Source organism: Centruroides sculpturatus, unplaced genomic scaffold, assembly GCF_000671375.1.
Source record: "Centruroides sculpturatus isolate CEXI.00-Female unplaced genomic scaffold, Cexi_2.0 scaffold1581, whole genome shotgun sequence".
Classification (NCBI taxonomy): Eukaryota; Metazoa; Arthropoda; class Arachnida; order Scorpiones; family Buthidae; genus Centruroides; species Centruroides sculpturatus.
In genome coordinates this window covers 115,879-137,085 of record NW_019385787.1, presented here as the reverse complement: position 1 = coordinate 137,085, position 21,207 = coordinate 115,879, and the positions used below count along the sequence as shown (strand labels likewise).

At 32.4% G+C, this 21,207-nt stretch overlaps 1 protein-coding gene across 1 annotated transcript in view; it reads right to left on the bottom strand.

Moving 5' to 3' along the window:
• Positions 1-288: 288 nt before the first annotated feature.
• LOC111642141 (clathrin interactor 1-like) overlaps positions 289-21,207 on the bottom strand; it is a 90,111-nt gene continuing 69,192 nt past the window's right edge. The window contains exons 5-13 of the mRNA XM_023388418.1: positions 19,661-19,804; positions 15,862-16,024; positions 14,621-14,765; positions 4,479-4,548; positions 4,041-4,362; positions 2,161-2,202; positions 1,982-2,093; positions 1,789-1,848; positions 289-1,701 (exon numbers count right to left, since the gene is read on the bottom strand). Of these exons, the coding sequence (XP_023244186.1) occupies positions 1,586-1,701; positions 1,789-1,848; positions 1,982-2,093; positions 2,161-2,202; positions 4,041-4,362; positions 4,479-4,548; positions 14,621-14,765; positions 15,862-16,024; positions 19,661-19,804 (1,174 nt within the window). The 3' untranslated portion in view covers positions 289-1,585. The remainder of the gene's footprint in view (positions 1,702-1,788; positions 1,849-1,981; positions 2,094-2,160; positions 2,203-4,040; positions 4,363-4,478; positions 4,549-14,620; positions 14,766-15,861; positions 16,025-19,660; positions 19,805-21,207) is intronic.

The window sequence follows — 21,207 nt, the reverse complement described above, 5'->3', positions numbered from 1 at the left end:
AATTTGCAGATTACCTAGATAATCTGCACATTACCTAGGTAATTTGAGAAATAGAACAATTTTAGCAACTTTAACGGATCACCCTAGTTAATCTGCAGATTAGCTAGGTAATGTACACATTAACGACTTTCGAGCTTTAGCGGTAACATATGGATATTTTGAAACAACTGTCATCAGAATAAAATTCTGCCATAAAAAAACCAAATTAAGCTTTTTTAGTGTGAACATATCGGTTCTATTGTCTTAAAAATGAATTATATAAGAAGTTAGTCAATCAATCTACAAGGCTGTACAAAAGATTTTATTTGCTATGGTTCGTTTCGGATCCCAGTTTCGATAAACTTGACAGGAATTACATTACTATCGACCGGCACGTTTCCAACGCGCCTGCCGCCAGCTATCTACAATTTGACACTCATTTTGTTATTGACAAAATTTATAATAAGTAATTCCCAAAAAATAATAAATTTACCTTCACCTCGATATTAACAAAACACAAATTTTGTCCAGATAGGCACTGTTCCGATAAGTGTATCTAATTCGTGGCAAGATGATCTCGTGGCCATATCCACATTTGATTTTACACAAAATGGACACTGTACAAGGAATGAAATCCATTCTTATTGGCAGCTATTTTGTTTTTCGTTCGAAATAAATATTAGAGACGGTTTCGTCCAAAAACCGAATTCCAAATCAAGGATTTTAAAAAAAAGCAACAAATATACAAAATATTTCGGAGAAGCTGCACGACCGTTACGAACGACAAAATAAGCTGCCATTTAAATTACTTTGTTCAATTCATTCGACAAAAAGAAATTAAATTGGAGAAGTTTTAATTGAAAATTTTACATGAAATATTGAACCAAACTTGAGCGTTATGGTAAAAATGGATTTTCTGAATTATTAAAACAATTTTAAAATATTTAATAAGTTTTACTTTCAATATCCGAATAACTTTATCTTGACTTAATTTCAATTCTTATATAAAGAAGATTAAAAGTAAATTTACAGAACAAAATCAATGGGTTATATCAATACAATGTTTACAAATAATTATAATTTGAATGATTTAAATATATAAATATAGTTATAATATCAAATTATGGAAATTCTTCAATTTGTTATTTTATCTTTTCTGTCAGACAATAATATTGGAATTAACAGTTCGACTACTATATCTTTAACACGATTTATAAAAAAAAACAAGGAAGTGGTAAGTTTCCCAATTACATAATAAAAACAAACACAAACTTCGGTTGGATTACTTGAAACGTATTCATAGAATAATTTCAAATTTGTGACCTTGAAATCTAGTTTCATAAAATTTTGCCCAAAAACTGGTAAACACGAAGAAGTATTTCGGACTAAAATTATAGTCTGAAATAAGCTGTTGTTAATGATTTACACTGTCCCCTGTACAATGAAATATATTTTCGTCAGAATTTCTGTAATTTCACATAGAAAAAGCAGGAAATTAAGATCTTCCTTTTTGTTTTACTTGAATCCTGCTCACACATGCCATACACTGTACATAGGCTGATAAATCATTTTAAATCAACCTTATTTAAGATATTGGAAGATAATATTACATTCCTAGACTCCCAGGACTGCTAAATACTGATTGTGTTTGAGACATCATTCCAGTTGGTGACATCATTCCGCTCACTGAAGCCGAAGCCACTGTTGCATTTCCCACTGCACCTGTTGAAAAAAATTAAGGTCACACACACATGTATACACATCACTAATATTAAATTTTTCAAAGTAACATATTAATTTTAAATATACCTCCTCTAATTTGAGACTGTCCTAGAGTCATCTGTTGCATGCTCATAGCTACATTATTCACTGTAAAAAATATAAAATATCAATAGTTGTGATATTTTCAGACAGTAAAAGAATTAAAAATACTCTTTGATAGAGCAATAGAAATAGAGAAACTGACTTAAAATACTGCCACTTGATATTCTAATATACTTACCTGCAGCTAATTGATTCATACTTGGAGCTATTGGTTTTTCATACCTACTAGCTAAACTGAGATTGTCAACACTAATATTTACTTTTCCAGCATCACTCCAAGTATTGGCTTTCTAATTTAATAAATGAAAAAAAAGTAAATAAAACAATTTTTTAACTTTAACAATTGTTTAAACTTACCAATGAATTATTCATGACTGACTGATGAGCAGAAATAGGTGGCTATAAATAAAATAAAATTGTATGTAACAAAGAATAATATTTTACAAAATATTCCTATTTAATAAAATAAAAATTTCTTATTTTATTAAAATACTTAAATTCTTATTATTACTACTGTTTAAAAATTCAGCATATAAGAAAACTCCATACACATTTNTATATATATATACACACACACACACACACACACTATAAAAATTGCTAAAATTTAGTAATTTATATATATAAAAATTACTAGAAGCATAGCAATTTTTTAATGAAAAACTTTAAAAAATATATTTAGTGTAATACTTCCATTTGAATAATAAATATATTTAAAATATTAATGAACTAGAAAAATTATTATTTAATTTACATTTTAAAAAAACAAACTGAAGTCTTAAACCAGCCTTTGATTTTGAAAGTGTGGCAAGTCCACTATAAAAAAAAATATGAAGATATGATGGATTTATTACCCTATGTACAGTACCACCCATTTATCATGAATAATCTGCACCATCTAAACTATATAATTAATATAATTATATACATGCAACTTACTACTAAATATTTTTTATATTTCCTCCACTTTTTCCTATAAAATTAAATTTATTTTTTGTTTCATTGTAGCTTCTCAAAAAAAGTATGAAATGTTGAAATAAAATAAATAAAATATTCAATATTTTATTATAACTATATTGCATTCAAAGAAAAGCAATGCTTTCAACAAATCATTGCTTTTGAAAATGAGGCAAGTCACTTGGTGCATACCAAAACCATGATTTTTTTCATCTAATGCAGATAACCATTATTGCATATTAAATTTACACTAAATAAAACCAAAAAAATATAAAATAAGTCTATTACTGCTTACGAATATTTTTAAACTCATTCAAATGCAAACCATTAAGTATACAGCAGCAATAACATAAAATGGACATATCCCACTTTCAAAATCAATGGCTCAAATAATGTTAAAATTGTTCAAAACAAATCATATAGAAGAAAAATTTTCTAAAAATAGAATTTAAAACAATTTTTTTTTTTTGGAAATTCAGAAGCTTGATTAAAAACTTATTTCAGATTAAGTAAAATTTTGTTTCAAGCATATTATAAAATCACACACTTATCTTTATTAAATTAAGTACATATTTGTTTAGAATTGTACTGTCTTTCTAGTCTATTCACAGAATTAACTAACTCTACTTGCAGAAGTGGTTTAAAAAATTTTAGATTCAAATATTATATTTATATCAGTTACTTCACTGTTTATTGAAAGGTAAACATTTATATTTGAATATTTTTATTTGTGAGCATAGGGGGAAAAAACAAGTTTTGAAAGATCAGACTTCTTTTTAATCTAGCAGACAATATACAATTAAAAATAGATAATTTCTTTCCTTCTTATAAAAAAAATGTTTTATAAAAGGAGCGAGAATATTTGACCCTAAGCTAGGAACCATCAGCAGTTACTAAAAAATCAATTATAATTCCTTGAAAAATAGATTAAAAAAATGATAATAATTTCAACTATTCATTAAAGTATCATTAAAAGTATTAATACAAATTATAAAACACTGTGTTTAACAGGAAGCCAGTCAATAAAAAGCACTGTTTCCAAATATAGTGTTTATAAAGAAAATCAATGGGATACAAACTAAACAAGAATAAAAATTATGGATTACTTGAGGACAGTCTATAGATAGTTTTTTATTTAACAGAAATTTAATAAATAAATAACCAAAAAGTATTCAGTTAAGTTTTCAGGATGGTTAAAATCTGATAAATTTATAATAATCATTATTGGTTATGAATGTAACAATATGTTTAAATATCTAATAGAAGAAATGAATAATAACCTGCATCATAGAGTGATTGCCCATCATCATTATATTTCCCATTTGTGGCTGAATAAGTGACATCATTGGAGATTGCATACTCATAATGTTTTGCTGCATGACCATAGGCATTGTGGATACACCACTTGGAGATGGAATCATGCTCGGATGTGAAATTAACGATTGAGGCTGTAATGGATTGTTTACTACTACTTGTTGCATTTGAAGAGGTGGAATGTTGGATGTCTTAAAAGAATCTATAAGATCCATGCTTGGTGGATTTGATGTAGTAGTGGATGAAGTTAATGAAAAAGCAGAGAAATCAGCAAATTCTTCCATTTTTCTGTAATCATAGTAAACAAATGTATACAAACACACATCTTAAAATTATCATTTTTATGTATTTCACTTAAAATTTTAGAGAATTAATACATATGAGATATATAGCAGTTCACTTACTGTGATGGCGGTGGAGATGATACGGCAGATTGAAAGTTAGTGAAGTCTGCAAAATCACCATTCGCCGTTACTATAAAGATAATTAAATTTTAAAATTTCACTTTAAAAACTTCATGATGTACAGTAAAAAAGTAGTTTTGAAGAAAAAAAATTGAAAGAAATTTGATTTATTATAATAGTTAAGATGATAGAAAAAAAATGTATGGTAAATTCTTGTAATGATATTTTAAAAGTTTTAAAAATCAGCTAAATATTTCCCCTTATCAGTTCAACAAAAATAATATATGATAAAATAGTATGAGTATTGTTATAGCATGAGAATAACAGCCAGCTAATATTGCAGACCAACAACCTAAAAAAATTTTTTTTCTGGAAAAAACACCCTTATCAATTGCAATATTGTTGAAATTATGAAATTTTTGTAAATATAACTGAACAGGAGTTTTATCAAAATGTATTTATAATAATAAAATTAGTTTTAAAAAAAATCACTGAACTGTTTGAAGTTGAGATTAGAGGATTTGATCCCGGGATCTCGAAATTCGGGATACCGGGATCCCGACCACTTTTCAGTCCCAAAATTTTCGGGATTAAGTTTTCCTAATCCCGGGATTTTCGGGATTGACATCATTTTAAAAAAATTGCAAAATAGACTGCATGAAGCGAAACGTTCAGTGCCAGTGCTTTTAACAGAATTGCTTGCCTATCATTTTAATATAAAATACAAGAAATTTTATTCCAAGCAAGCAGCAGAAATTAACCAAGCGGGCTTGCGATGCTTGCTTGGAATAAAACTTCTTGTATTTTCAACTAAAATGATAGGCAAGCAGTTCTCACTGGGTTACTTGGTAATATACTTCATTTTTGTATTTTTGAATTTTCGCGGGCGCCAATCGATTTTCTGGCGCAGTCAAGAGCACTACTCAGTGCGTTTTACCTGTCAATGTGTCAGCCATCTTGTTTTGCCAGTGTGGTTAATATAGACCTGACGCCTCTCGCTTAGGGGGGTCGACCTTAGGTGAAAAGGTTATGACCCTCGCCTTGCCCGCGATCTGTCAGGATGATGCGAGAAAGTCTTTTTACGTTTCGGGGTAGTGGTTTGCTGGACGCTGAGAGACTCACACAGAGACCGAATTTACAAAATTAACGCGTTTATTTTTAGAAAGACATGCTTACAATGATCGAAACAATCGGGATTGTAGCCTTTACTCCTACAATCCCGATCCGTGTCGACCGGACTGTTTTCTTCCATCCTCCCCGTGTCCTCGAAGCTTATAAGTATTTACTAACGATTCCTCCAACTTCCATCAAACCTAAACGCGTTTTCTCAGCAGCTGCATATATGTGCAACAAATTGAGAAGCAGACTTGGTGATGAGACACTGGATGCGTTGTTATTTCTCAGATCATATTTTCGCAATTCAAATTAGAATGTTCCTATTAGATTAGTTTTCTTTATATTTAAGAAAAATGTGACTGATTAATATTATTTTTAAATACTTTTTGCTAAGAAACTTACTTTACTACCTACTTACTAGGTTGTTATATGAAAGTAGTCTATTTAGTCGATGTTAAGAGAGATTTTTGTTAATTTTCAACGTTTATTTGCATAGTTTGTTACATAAAGGTTTTTTCAATTTATGTGAGTTTAAAGAGATCTCAGTGATGCTTAAAAAAGAATAAATTTAACATGAAGACAGTGATTTTAAGTCTGGTTAGTCTGACTGTAAGTCTGATTAATTAGAGTGATTAAATTAACTAGGTGTATACCGTAAAATACGTTGATTTTTGTCTAAATTTTGATTTTTAATTTCTGTAAGATTTTCTTATTTTTTATTAACCCTCAATACCGAAATAATCCCGGGATCGAATAAGTATAATCCCGAAATCCCGGGATTAGAAATAAGGACCGGGATCGAATTCCCTAGTTGAGATATATATGTTACTGTGAATGACTGATATCTGGCAAATGTCAGCATTCACACAGTCATTTCGTGTATGTACGAAATATTTGCTAAATATCATTATTTCTCACTTACACCGGCCAATGTCGACATTCAGCATGCATTGATGGTGAATGTTGAATAAAAATATTTTTATTACATTAAGACAAAAATACAACTTTTTAATATATATGTCAAAATAGGAGAGAGCTTAAGTAACAGCGCATGTAAATAAACTGTTGAACCTAAAACGAACAGTACATTCTGAATCATTAAAGAAAATAATACAATAATAAACTTACAAATAAATTATGTGATTAACGTTATACAATCTCATTTATTGCATTATTAAACTGTTATGGCACTTTGAATTGCACAAGAATCCCTTGCTTTTTACAAGTGCATTTATTTGTGGAACCTTCTTTTTGCAATGACAGTGTGTATAGCCTTGCCCTCCACTTTCCGAATTAGCTGCAGCTGCTTCTCTCAGCGATATTTCTTGAGAAGAAATCTCATCTACGGAAAGTAACTTTTCTTTACCAATTACGAATTGATTACATGTATAAGGGTACCATTTTTGTTTGCTAATTTATAAAAGTCGGAGTCTTCTATTCTAACAACAACCGCCAACACATTTCGGGCATCTATACGGCCACAATCAACATCAGGGACTTGTATTCGTATCGTATCACCAATTTGAGCTGAAGGAAATTTTCATTTTGAGATTTTCGTTGCTTGCAGTAGAAGATTCTTTTGTGGCTGCTCTTTTTATAGATATAACTTTGTGTTGTTCAGTCAGGGCTTGATATGAAGACATGGTGGGTTACAGCTCCTCTTCAATATTTTCCTTTGGAATATGGTATTTGTTATGGCCACTGCTCAAATTTTCTTCAAAAGTATTAACAATTTCTTCGACCTCCACCAAAGCTTATCTGTGCTTATCAACATATACCAGTGATTGTTCGAATGTATAATAATGTAATCAAATATTCGGTCTTTCACCGATGTACTTTGTATGCATCGACATTCTCTAATTTTGGTCTTTCATAGTAACATATACAGTCGACCCCCCTATAACGTGTGTTCCTATAACTTAGCGAAAAAATTGTAGCAACATTCGTATAAAGTACCTCCTATAATGTCGTTTCGCGACAAGATTGATAGAATCTGGACCAATAGTGGATGAGCAGCCGAACTACTTTCCTCCGACCCTGCGCCACGCTACGGAGCAGTAAATTGAGTTTGCTATCATCTGTACAGTATTATATATAAATTAGGTACTGTATATATAATTATATATTAACTTATTGTAACTTTATTATAATTAAATACATAATTTCCGCCGTCTAGCTTGGCGCCACGCTATGGAGATTTTAGGCAATAAGTTGAGTTTATTATCGTCTGTACAGTATGTAAATTAGGTACCGTAAGTCTAATACAGCACTAATTTTATACATTTCTTGTGAAAGAAACACTTCTTATTCAACGGCCATAAAAATTATTTATATTAATGATGTCTCCAAAGGTCAAGTTATTTTTCTGCGAAAAATTCGTTATCAGAAATCGCGGCCGCCGTTTCGTGTGCTGTTCCGCGACGAAAACAAGCTTTGAGCAACGGCGTAGTCGAACGGTGCACACTCGGTAAGTAATCCTATAATTTTTTGTTTATAGCATAGTTTATACAGATTATTCCCAAAAAATTATACGTGTTTTGGAAATGTTGAGTGGAATTAGTCTAGAATCGGTTAATTTTATAGAAGAAAACCTTTCAAACAGCCTTAGTCCGTAAAGTTCACACCTATTGGGCTGCGATTGGCTCATGTATTTAATCATTCCTACAACGTAAAATTCGATTAGCATGGAACGTATCTAAGCGTTATAGGGGGTCTACTGTATATTACATAGGCTGACCACCATTAATCTGGCATCATTGTGATCTTGCAAAATTACTAATCTGGTATGGTTCCCAGAGTGGTTAGGTTTTTTAAACCCTTTCCACTCTGTCACTAAGGTGGATTTTTTTTAAGCAAGCCCATTATGGGTTTGACCCGACCCACAATGGGGGAGCCAGGTGGTGAAAGAAAGGGCATTGACACATCCAAACAATCCACTCAAAATGGAACCTTTTGATCTGTTCAGATTTGATCCTGGGTCCCCAGAACAGTAGGTTGCAGTTTACATTAGAATATACTTAACTGTGGTTGCTATAAGTTCAAAATCAGAAATATGGACATTGTGAAGTATTATTGTGGTAAATAAAACTCACAAACCTTACTGTGCTTTTGTGAAAACTGTTACATCACTAATGTTTTAGATCCACACCTAAGACTTTCCTCAGGTAGAAAGAACTCCCTAAAACATTGAATCTTTCCAACATTAGGACCTGAGGAAGATCTTAGGTGTGGATCAAAAACATTGGTGATGTAACAGTTTTCACAACTAAGTGCATAATAAGGTTCCTGAGTTTTATTTACAGTAATTAACACTTTGTTGTTTAGTGGTAAAATTTGATGCATGCCCAACATTAAATAAGCAGTAACTACTCTGGAAAATAAGTAGATAATTCTAATTAAAGTAATCTTATTGAATTAGTCATACTTGTTTGACTTTTTATTGATTTTCATCAATTTTGATGCCATTGCACCCACTACATAAGGCCAACAGAATAAGATGAAAGTGTTATAAAGGTTGACCTGTGATGACAGCTGTATATGCATGAGTGACATCTACACACATCTATTGCCTACAATTCTTATTTGATGGTTTTTTAATAAAAACTGAAACATTTTTTGGGGAAAAATAGAGAAATCAGCACACTCTGGTAAAATTTTCCAATTGGGACAGTGTTCCAAATTGGACAAATCCCAAAAAATTAGGATATATGACAACCCAACACTTAACCCAACAATTGACCACTTTACCTTATCTTTTAAATAAACCATAAAATCAGTACAAATTAGTTAGTAAACAAATATTAATTAAAAATTCTTGTGAAATTATTGTACAATGTTATTATCATACAAAAAACAATTATTGTATACAGTAATACCTCGACTTACACGAACTCGGAGTTACGTGATTTTCAAATCTCGTCGATTCATCTTTTGTTTGAGTGGCATGCAACTCTTGATTACTCACTCCCCCCACACTATTGTTTAGCTTACATATTCATACGTGTCGCGCGGAATCGACACATAGCTCCAATTTATTTTGTGTTATTTATTTCTGTGTTTGTTATATCGACGGAGATTTGAGAGACTATGTGGTGATTTCTTGTAACTGTGAACAAATCAAAAGACGAGATAAGATTAACGAGAGCATTTATTAGCTTACATACATCCGACTTGGATTTTACACAAATTGCGAAATTATACCCCGACTTAAGCCTGGTACCCACATGCGGCAACGGACGACGGAAACGGTCGACGGAACGTCAAAATGACGTCACTTTTGCTGTCGACGGAATACGAAGTTGAAAATTTTCAACTTTTACCGCGACGGAAAGCGGCATGGTAAAAATTAGACCAATAGGAAGACCGTTTAGCAATGTCGTCATAAAGATCAAGTGGGACGATAGCATTTGAACAATGGCGGTCGACAAGCTAAAAAGCTTTATTTGTACACTAATACGCTTATATATTTCATTTATACTCTATATTACTATCCGATTTAAATATTAATGTTAAATAGACTTACTTATTGTGTAAAGTATTGGGAATGAAGTAAGCGTAATTCGGCGACGAAAGTATTCGATATTCCTAACTTTCGATGATTTAGAATATTTTTCCTATCCAAATTATTTGTTTTTGAGATTTATTTTATTTGCTATAAGATCGAAGGCAAACTTGAAAAGTTTAATTGATATAACAAAGCAATCCCGGTAGACGCCATTTACGACTACTGGCACGTGGCCTACCTATTGTAGAAGCTTGTTTATACTTACGGCTGGCAGATGGCGCGTTTCAATTGTAGGGTAATTTCCGCATGTGAGTACACGCGACACGGAAAGACGACGGAATGGCAACTGTTTCCGTCGACGATTTCAGTCGTTCGTTGCCGCATGTGAGTACCAGGCTTTACGCGGTTATCGCTCGGTCCCACCTATCACGTAAGTCTGGGGTATTACTGTATCTGACAACATTTAGTGCCACCAAACAGTAGCAGCAGTTTGGTGCAGAAATCAAGAAAACTTGAAATTACACTAGCCAAGTTAGTGATGGTATATCCACACACACACAGTCAAAAGTAAAGAAGATATACAAGGGGTATCTAGAAAATAAAGAATGTCTGAGCAAAGCACTCTGTTGAGGTGAATAACTGTTGATTCAAGGTCAAATTTTTCTCTGATTTGTTAACTTAGCACACAGAGTTTCAATAATAGCAGACTTATTGTTACTGTTTTGTCAAGGGGTAAAATGTGTACAAAAATCAAAAGTTCACCAAATGCAAAGTGTGCAATGTTATTCATTTTCTAAATGTGCTAAAACTGCTTCCTATGTAACTACATTTACAAAATTAATATATCTTTTGATACTTTTAAAATGAAAAGGGGGCAAGAAACTTGATTCACAATGCACAATGAGGGCAATGCTAAATAATTTGTAAGTTGTATCTTTAAAAATATAAAATTTCAAAAAAGCCTTAAAACATTAAATGAATACAAATAATTAATATTTATAATAAATTAAATACTAACAAAAACTAATATTAATTTTTACTTAAAATTGAAATTTTTTTTTTGATAAAACAAGTTTATAAAAAATACTGTTTAAAATTTTTAAAAAATATCTTCTTTGTCCTGGCCTATATCCCAGATTATTTGGGGTCAGCCCGGAATGTCAATTTGCGCCATGTTGGTCTATCTCTAACTGTTTCTTCATCCACTCCCCAGTCCAGCATATCCGTTTTTACACACTCAATCCACCTCTTCTTAAGTCTCCCTCTACCTCTATCTCCCTGTACTTTCATATATAGTGCCTTTCTTGTTACATGTTCCTCATTCCTTCTCACCACATGTCCAAACCATGTCAGTCTATGGCTTTTTATTTTTTCTGAGATAGATGCTACCTTTAGACTTCCTCTAATGTAGTCATTTCTAATCCTATCCATCCTTGTGACCCCACACATCCACCTCAGCATACGCATCTCTGCCACATGGAATCGCTTCTCTTCGGTGGCTGTCGTTGGCCAGCACTCGCACCCATACATAAGCACGGGTCTGATGACAGTTTTATATATTAGCCCTCTTACTTTAAGTGGCATGCGTTTGTCACAAGTTATTCCTGTCATCTGTTTCCACTTTAACCACCCTGCATTGATCCTTCTAGTAATCTCCCTATCAATGTTGCCATCTTTCTGCAACAGAGATCCTAGATAGCGGAATTCAGTACTCTCTGGCAATGGTATTCCATTTAGCCTTAATGAACCAGTACCAGGGAGACCGTCAAAATTACAGAACATATACTCCGTCTTGATTTGGCTGATTTTTAGTCCCTCATTTTCCAGCACGTGTTGCCATTTGTTTAGCCGTCTCTGTAGTTCTTCCCTGTCCTCATCAATGAGGACTATGTCATCTGCAAACAGCACACACCAGGGTACATCCTCTTGTACAGCAGATGTTATTGCCTCCATAACTAAAAGGAAGAGGTATGGGCTGAGTGCTGACCCCTGATGTAATCCCACTCTTACTTCAAACATGTCCGTCAATCCGGCTGCAGTTCTAACCTGCGTGCTGGCCCTATAGTACATATCTTCAATTGTTGCAATGTATTGAAGCGGCACACCTTTCTTCCTAAGGGACCACCAAAGGACTTCTCTCGGGACTCTGTCATATGCTTTTTCCAAGTCTATGAACACCATATGCAGATTTTTCCTCACAGATTGGTACTTTTCCATCACCTGTCTCACCACGAATATGGCGTCTGTAGTACTCCTCCTAGGCATAAATCCAAACTGGCCTTCAGTGACACTAGTTTCCTCTCTAATCCTTCGTTCAATTACCCTTTCAAAAAGTTTCATTGTGTGAGCCAATAGTTTTATCCCCCTATAATTATTACATTCCTGCACATCCCCTTTTTCTTTAAAGATGGGTACTAAATAGCTTTTTCTCCATTCATTGGGTATAGTTCCCTCTAACAGTATTTTATTAAACAGCTCTGTTAACCAGTCTGTTCCCTCCTCTCCTAGGACTTTCCATACCTCAATTGGTATCTGATCCGGGCCCACTGATTTCCCATTTTTCATTTTATTCAATGCCAGCTTTACCTCCCCTTTCTCTACCATGCCTACTAGGCCAAATTTGGCTCTACATTTTCAGTGTTAGTTTGTCTGTCATTCTCCACGTTCATAAGGTCTTTAAAGTATGTTTTCCACCGGGCCTTAATTTCTTCATTTTTAGTTAACACTTTGCCATTTGTGTCCTTTATACACTTGATATAGGACATATCTTTACTCCCTCTGCCTCTCATTTTCGCAAGTCTATATATGGCTTTTCTACCCTCTTTTCCCGTGAGTGATCTATACATTTCGTCCTGGGCTTGCGCCTTAGCTATGGCAACCACTGTCTTCGCCTTCTTTTTCATCTGCACATGACCACTCTTTTCTCTTCCCTTACCTTATTATCTCCTTTCTCATTCTGCCAACTTTTAAAAGCATCTTTTTTCTCTCTTATAGCTTTCTTAACTTCTTCATTCCACCACCATACCTCCTCCTTTATTTTCCTAACTGGCTTAGTTTCTCCCAGAAGTTCCTTTGCAATCCTTCGTATTTCCCTGGCCACCTGTGTCCACCATTCATCTACTGAGTCATTGCACTTCGTGTTCCGATTAATAACACTTATTACTTTTTCTTTAAACTCTATTGCCCTTTCCCCTTTTAACGACCACCATTTAATTTTAGGTATCAGTTTATCTTTATACTTAATCCTATTAAGATCAATCTTTAATTCCATTACTAAAAATCTATGCTGACTAGTCAAGTCTTCTCCTGGTATCACTTTACAGTCCTTAATCCCTTTTAGAGTAGTCCATCTTGTTAATAGGTAGTCTATTTGTGATTTATGATCCCCGCTCTTGTAAGTTATTAAATGTTCTTCACATTTATCAAAATAAGTGTTGACCACGACTAACTCATAGGCAGTGGCCATTTGCAAGACACATTCTCCTTCAAAATTTCTACCACCAAATCCTTTGCCTCCATGTACCCTCTCATAACCAGCATTATTTTTTCCCACATGCCCGTTAAAGTCCGCTCCAATAAATATCTCCTCATGTGTCGGTACCTCCGTCATTATCCTAGCCAAATCTTCCCAAAATTGCTCTTTTACTTCATCATCTACACCCACTTGCGGCGCATATGCACTAATAACATTAACTATCAGTTCTCCAATACTCAATTTCACCAATATTAATCTATCATTTACTCTACTGACTATGACTACATTCTTCTTTAAGTCGTTGTCTATGACTATCCCCACTCCATTTCTCTTTCCATCTTTACCACAGTAGAAAAGTTTATACCCTTCGCCAATCTCTTTAGCTTTGGCCCTTTTCCACTTTGTCTCCTGCAAGCACACTATGTTGACTCTTCTTCTTCTCAGGGTATCTACAAGTTCAGCTCCTCTCCCTGTCATAGTCCCTATATTCCAACTTCACACTCTTAATGGGACTCGCTTCCTTACGTTGTCTCCGTCCCATGTGAGACAACAACCCTCGTCCATTTCCCACAGCCGCCGGGTGCTGCGGCTGCGCGTCGCCTATGGGGTATGCCCTAGTATTATCACATCCTAAAGTGGCATTTGACATTCCATAAAAAAGGATTTGGCTGGGGTTTTTACAGTCGGCCGCCAATCAGACCAACCTTCCCATTTTTCTAACCTGGGCTGAGGAACCAGGCTTAGCATGGATTTGGCAGTGGCCTGAGCTCCAACAGGCTCAAAACAGACCTTAAGCGGCAGATGGTCGTCGCTATAGATACCGCCCCGCCTCCAGCGGCACCCAGCCCTGGTAGGCCCTCCTCCAGTGTGGCACCGGAGTATTACCCTTGCAGGTTAATACCCAATTTTAAAAAAATATACAAGTATTAAAATAAAATTCCTCATTACTTTTCTAATATAAACTTAAAACTAGTCATTAAATTTAAGGCCTTACTCTTTAATAATTTGTTAAGCTATAGAATTTTATATAAAAAAAACTTTACTTACAAGTTTGAACATTGGTGGCTGTAGAACTGGAACCAAAGTCTACTAAATCAGATAACAAATCTGTGCTTGTCTGATCAGATTTTGGTTTATTTTCAGGTGAATTACTAGTTACAGAAGAACTCTCCACAATTTTTTCTGAATTTGTCTTAAAATGAATTTAAAACATTGCAATTGTTTTTTAATTGAATACTTTTAGAATCAAATTAATTATAAACTGAAGCATTTTCTATTAAAATTTAATAAATTACTTTGAAACTATTTTAGGTAATTTTAAATTTACAACTCTTATTTTCAGAAGGTAAGAATTAGAGATTTAAACTAAAATCAATTTTTTTTGTACATTTAATTTTGTACATTAACTTGTTCTTAAGATTTTTAAAAATATCAATTAAAGATTTCTTTAAATTATTACATTTCTATATAGAAATTAGAAAATGTAATTTCTAATATATTAGAGAGTCTAGAATAATTTTACTAACAGTATTTCCTATATAATGAATGAAGAAAATTTCATTCATTCATAAATTTTCAAATTTTCTGTGAAGATTTTCTATTGCTATTTGACAAATTTTTTTAATATAATGAAAAGAATTCATTCATTATATTTAAAAAAAAATTTGTCAAATAGCAATAGGAGATTTCATAGAAAATTTGTTATACAGAAGTTCAATTGTATAATATTTCAACAGTTTATTTTATAAAAAGATATTTTAATATTCCTCCTCATCTGAAATATTCTCTCTGCAAAACATTTTATTATTTTTAGATTAAAAGTACAGTAGATATACAAGATTTTTTGTTCTTAGAGTAGTCAAAACATTTAGAGAAAACAAGTGTATTGTTCAAAACATACCACCTGTTAGTTTTTGCATACTTATGCAATTCCTGTTTTCAAGTTTAAATAATTATGGTCTCAAAAATAAAGGAATTTTCTATATTTTACACATATTCAGAAAATTTTGCATTTGTTTGTAGTTAAAAAAATAATCACTGATTAGATCTAATAAATGTGATTATTCTATATGAAGAAAAAAATGTATTATATTCTGCTTAAAATATTAAAATAAAGTTAGAAAAATTTTATAGTAATCTGTTTATGATTGATTTATGAAAAAAAAAAAATTCATAGTTTTCCCCCTCATTCAACCATAGCAAATTAAAGTATCAAAGTGAATTATTTGGAGTTGACATAATACTTAAATTGTTAAGATAGTACTCTCTTTTGATTTTGTAACATTTACCTCTGATTTTTCTTTCCCAAAATTTGCTGCAGCACCAAGATCAATTTTTTTTGTACTTTTTGGCGTAATTTGTGACCTTTCTGATTTATTGGGTAACTTTATTTCTGCATCATCTTTATATTCAAGTCTATCTCCATTTTCAGATCTTTTTTCTTCATCATTACTATTTAAGATAAAAACAATAAAAACTTTAGTTACTTATTTCTATTATTATTACTACAAAATGCCAAGTAATACATATTTAAATTTTATGAATCTAAAATTATTAGAAAAAGCCTGATATTTTTGGTGACATTATTTGCATTAAGGTGAAATTTAATATGTTCATTTGCTTCATTTTATTGTAATTTGTTTCAGTAAACACAAAGTATATTTTGTCAATCCACAAGTATTTTACACCATTAGCAAGGAGACAAATTATAGAAGTAAACAATATAATCATAGTTTGATATGATGCTGATAATTTCACAATTTCAGAATAAATAATGGTGTCTGTAAGATGCCATTACAAAACATTCAACCTCTTGTGACACTCACAGGATTAAAGTTATATTCGATCCCTGAAATTATACTTTTTTAGTTGTAAATTTGTATTTATGATTTAAATTGGAAACTGTCAGTACCATAAATGTAACCAACACTTTCTTTAACATTCTTTTTATTAAACCATGCAATTTGGCATTGCATGACAAGCATTGCTGCAATGAATCCAAGCACAAAGTGAAAGGTGATGACACACTGCAAATGTATGCAATGTGTCAAATCATGTGCATTGCCCATGTTTGGTACTGTGATAGGAGATTACCAATTAAAACACATTACAAAATAAAATTTACCGAAATGTTTAACTACAGTGCTTCAGTTATTAGCATGAATAAAATATATTAAAAAATTTTGACATTATTTGCAAATGAAGAAAATATCTGTGCAGATTTATTATTATAATACAAAATATAAGTGCCACTTTAGTAGTTATGCCTACTTAATGTTTCTAACAGCAGCAACTATTAATCTAAAAATGTTTAGTAGTGATGTAACGAATATTCGGTTACTATTCGGTATTCGGCCGAATACCGAATATTTAATTACTATTCGGCCGAATACCGAATACCTAAAAACAGGAGTAACAAATAACAAAAACGCAGTAAATTAATCGTTTTGGTACTTAGATTTAATGTTATCGAGTTAGTGTTGTTTGTTTACATTTATTTATAACTTGTAACATGCACAAAATAAAAAATAAAATAATATTAGTCACATGTATTCACAATTTATAATTACAAAGATCAGCACACACACACACACACACACCTATTCGTTCGAGAACCGTCGCACATCTGAGGCTCTGACCCTGCCTATCCCTCTTTTTAAGCGCTCGTCTTTGCTCTTTCCTTTCTCTTTCCTCTATCGCTCTAATCCACGTATGCCTGTGCATACATCATAATACGCGCTCACGATACCTTCGATTCGTCACTTTTCCGTCGTAGAGTTTCCATTTTACAACTACGTGACTCAGCCTGGTGATAACGGACAAAAGAGACAGATAGGACGTCGATATAAGTCACAGTTATGATTTCACAGATTCGAGACAGCTTGATAGCCCGAACGGCCCCAGGATTTCGCCCGTGCACGCTAAGTGACTTTCATTACAAGCATTTAGCTTTCCGAAGTCTATGACAACAATTGTTTGGCATTGACGGGCGCGAATTTCGTGCCAATAAGCTGCCTCGACTCATTCGATTATGTTATCAACTCAATTTCGTATTTATTTTCACATTTTCACTTCGCGGTCCTTCTCCGTTCTTTTTCAGTTATTTACACGTGTAGTTCATTTCATTGTTATCCACATTTGATATCATCATTTATCGCATACTTCCATGACACTCTTGTCTGTCCGCTACAACTGCCAAGAATTAACGCGATTGGCGAAGCGTAGTGACAGCGGGCCAATAGAGAGCAGGATCCTTGCCATAATGCGGTTTGCGCGCCAATTTTCGTACGTGCGTTAATCGAGCCGAATAGTTTGGCCGAATATTCGGCTATTCGGCCACGCTCTTGGCCGAATATTCGGTATTCGGCCTGAGGCCGAATATACTATTCATTACAACACTAATGTTTAGTGAAAATTTATTTATTTATTGATGTTTCTAACTTTTGTTAATACAGTAAAAATTAAATTTAATAAAGTGAACTTCTATTAACCTGGCATCATTGAAACTGATGTGATGTCAAACTTATTGAATATGCTGCCTTATCAGATAGTAAGTTTTTCTGGTTTTTTCAATCCACTGGGCACAATTTTACATTATTCACATATAAAACTGTACAAATCCACCTTTTATGATTGTTTAATATGCTGTTTCAATTTTTCCAAGCTATTCCAACACTTGATTAGCTTGAAACAACACTATTCTTACTTTGTGCTTTGTATACTTTTATTGCATGTAAGTACAGAATACTTGAATTATATAAGTACACTAGTAGTAATGTACTGTAGCTGTTTACATGATAATTATTGATTCCAAGTGTGCTAAATATGTATTCTTCTTGTATCAAACTCCTGCACTAATGTCTTTGGAAAAGTCTTTGGAAATTAGAATAATCATGTTCAAGCAAACTGGTTATACCCAGTGGTGATATTCGAAATATTTAACAAAGGGTTCGCTAACAGAAAATTTTCCCTTAACAATTTTTTTTCGCTCAAATGGTGCACCAGCAACATTAGCGCAAAAACTGACCTTAAGATACCCATATAAATAAAAAAGATGCGTTCGCAAAATTAAGTCAGTTAAAATTTAACATTGTTTATGCCCGAACTATATTTTTTTTATAAATAATAAAAAAGAGTGTTCAAAATGGTTTATTTTGTACATATTTTAATATTTTTCATTCAAAATATTTTATAAACATAAAAATTGGCTTTTTTTTAATCAGAAAAAGTCATAGGGAAAGCAGTTAAACAAGAAAAACTTTTCTAAATCATTTCTTTTATCGTTAGGTATTATTATAATAATAGACAGATGTCATCGTCTCTCGAAATACAATATCTTTCTTATTTTGCTGTTGATAGTCCGACACGTGCTCCGCAGCCATCTTGTATTTTCTCGCGCGCATGAGATTGTGGGATCTCTCTTATGACTGGATCTAGTTTCGAGAACTCTCTCGAGTCGATCGCGATTGAACCTCGTTTTAGTCGAGATTGAAACGGTCGATGGAGGTTGCACTAGGCAAACAGGGTATAAGGCTCTAGTTTAGTAGTGTTACAGAGTATAATACGTATATTTTAATATATTTTTTAAAAGAAACAAAATCACTGAGAAATGTTACATGTGTTTAACAACGGGTTCGGAAAACTGAAAATGTTAACAATGGGTTCGGCCGAACCTGTGCGAACCCACTGAATATCACTACTGGTTATACCTAGCATGGAATCATGTTGTCTTGGCATTTGTCATCTCTAAAAGGAGAAACCACACCTCTTTCCAAGAATTGCATGTTTTGAGTACTTTTATATGAAAATAACTCCAGACCTACCCAGTACACTGATAACCCCTCAACCACAGGCTCTACATGCCAGCTTATTGGGTTTACTGGCATACCAGATGCCAGGTTAACAGAATTTCACTGTAATCTTTATTCTTTAATTCAAAATTATCAGAATATTTTATAAATTAAAATTATATTATATAGAAAATTAGGCAAAAATTTAACAAAACATAACTACATTTCAACAGTAGCATTCTCTAAAAAAATGTTAAATTTTAGGCAAATAAAAATATTTTAAAATTCTAAAACTAACCTATGTTCTGGAGAATCTTCAAAACTTTTTCTCCTTCCTAAACTTAATTTTGGTACTCTATTACTTGATTTACCAGATTCAAAGTCATCAAATTCATCACGACGATACCAAGAATCTGATTCATGCCTATCACTATATCTAATAAATATAAATATATATAATCATCAGATATCTAAATTTAAAATAAATCTTTTATATTACATTATTTTATTATTGTCTTGATTAATTTTAATGATAATTTATTTTCACGCTGAAAAAAAATTTACATTAAAATATATATATTTAACGAAAAAACGATGTTTTCAAATAAAAAAAAACATTTAATATTTTCTATACAATATTTATTTAATTTAAATTATGTAAACATTAATTTACTTCAAATTCTTTTGGTTCACAAAAACTTAAGTTAAATCATAGATTGTAATTACACACAGTGTGACCCTGATTTATGAATACTTGATATATAAGAATTGTATAATAAACTGTTTTCTTTTATCCCTTTTCCTGAAATTTGAGACAAAGTATTTGATAAAACTAATAATATTCTAATGAGTTATGAGACAAATTCCCACAAATCACTTAATAACAGTACATAGATTCCAGTATCTATTTTCCTTTTTTTATTCACAGTGTGTATTCATTCTCTAAGGGAGTGCATTCTGTTGCAGTTGCGCAGTTTAGGAGCTATCTCTGCATTACAGACTTGTACCAGTAATTACAATTTTTTTTTTTAATAAGTATACTGTGTTTTGCTTGTTTTCTACCCTATCATTTTAACTTTTTTTTTTTATAATGGCAAGAAAATGTATGTCTAATAACTTATGTATTTGTTTCTCTTCTAATTCTTTCTCTCATTTCATATTTAGTTTCTTTTATATTGGTGAATAATCTAATCAATCTTTCATTTATTTTATTTAGAATCNACCCTATCATTTTAACTTTTTTTTTTTATAATGGCAAGAAAATGTATGTCTAATAACTTATGTATTTGTTTCTCTTCTAATTCTTTCTCTCATTTCATATTTAGTTTCTTTTATATTGGTGAATAATCTAATCAATCTTTCATTTATTTTATTTAGAATCAATGACCAATTGGTAAATAGGCATTTTCTAACACTTTAACGATTATTTTGGAAACAAGTAGGATGACTAGGTTATTCAGAGTGAGGTACAAATTTCAACCACAAGAAAATATTGGGAAAAGGTCATCTCTGAAATTTTGATTTATGAGAGTTTCAAGAAAGTGTAATCCAAACTTAAAATAAATTAGATATATACTCATAAGACAAATTATATAAATGTAGAAACAATGTAAACACAAAAGCATTTGTATTGTCAAGAATTAACGCGATTGGCGAAGCGTAGTGACAGCGGGCCAATAGAGAGCAGCAGGATCCTTGCCATAATGCGGTTTGCGCGCCAATTTTCGTACGTGCGTTAATCGAGCCGAATAGTTTGGCCGAATATTCGGCTATTCGGCCACGCTTTTGGCCGAATATTCGGTATTCGGCCTGAGGCCGAATATACTATTCGTTACAACACTAGTA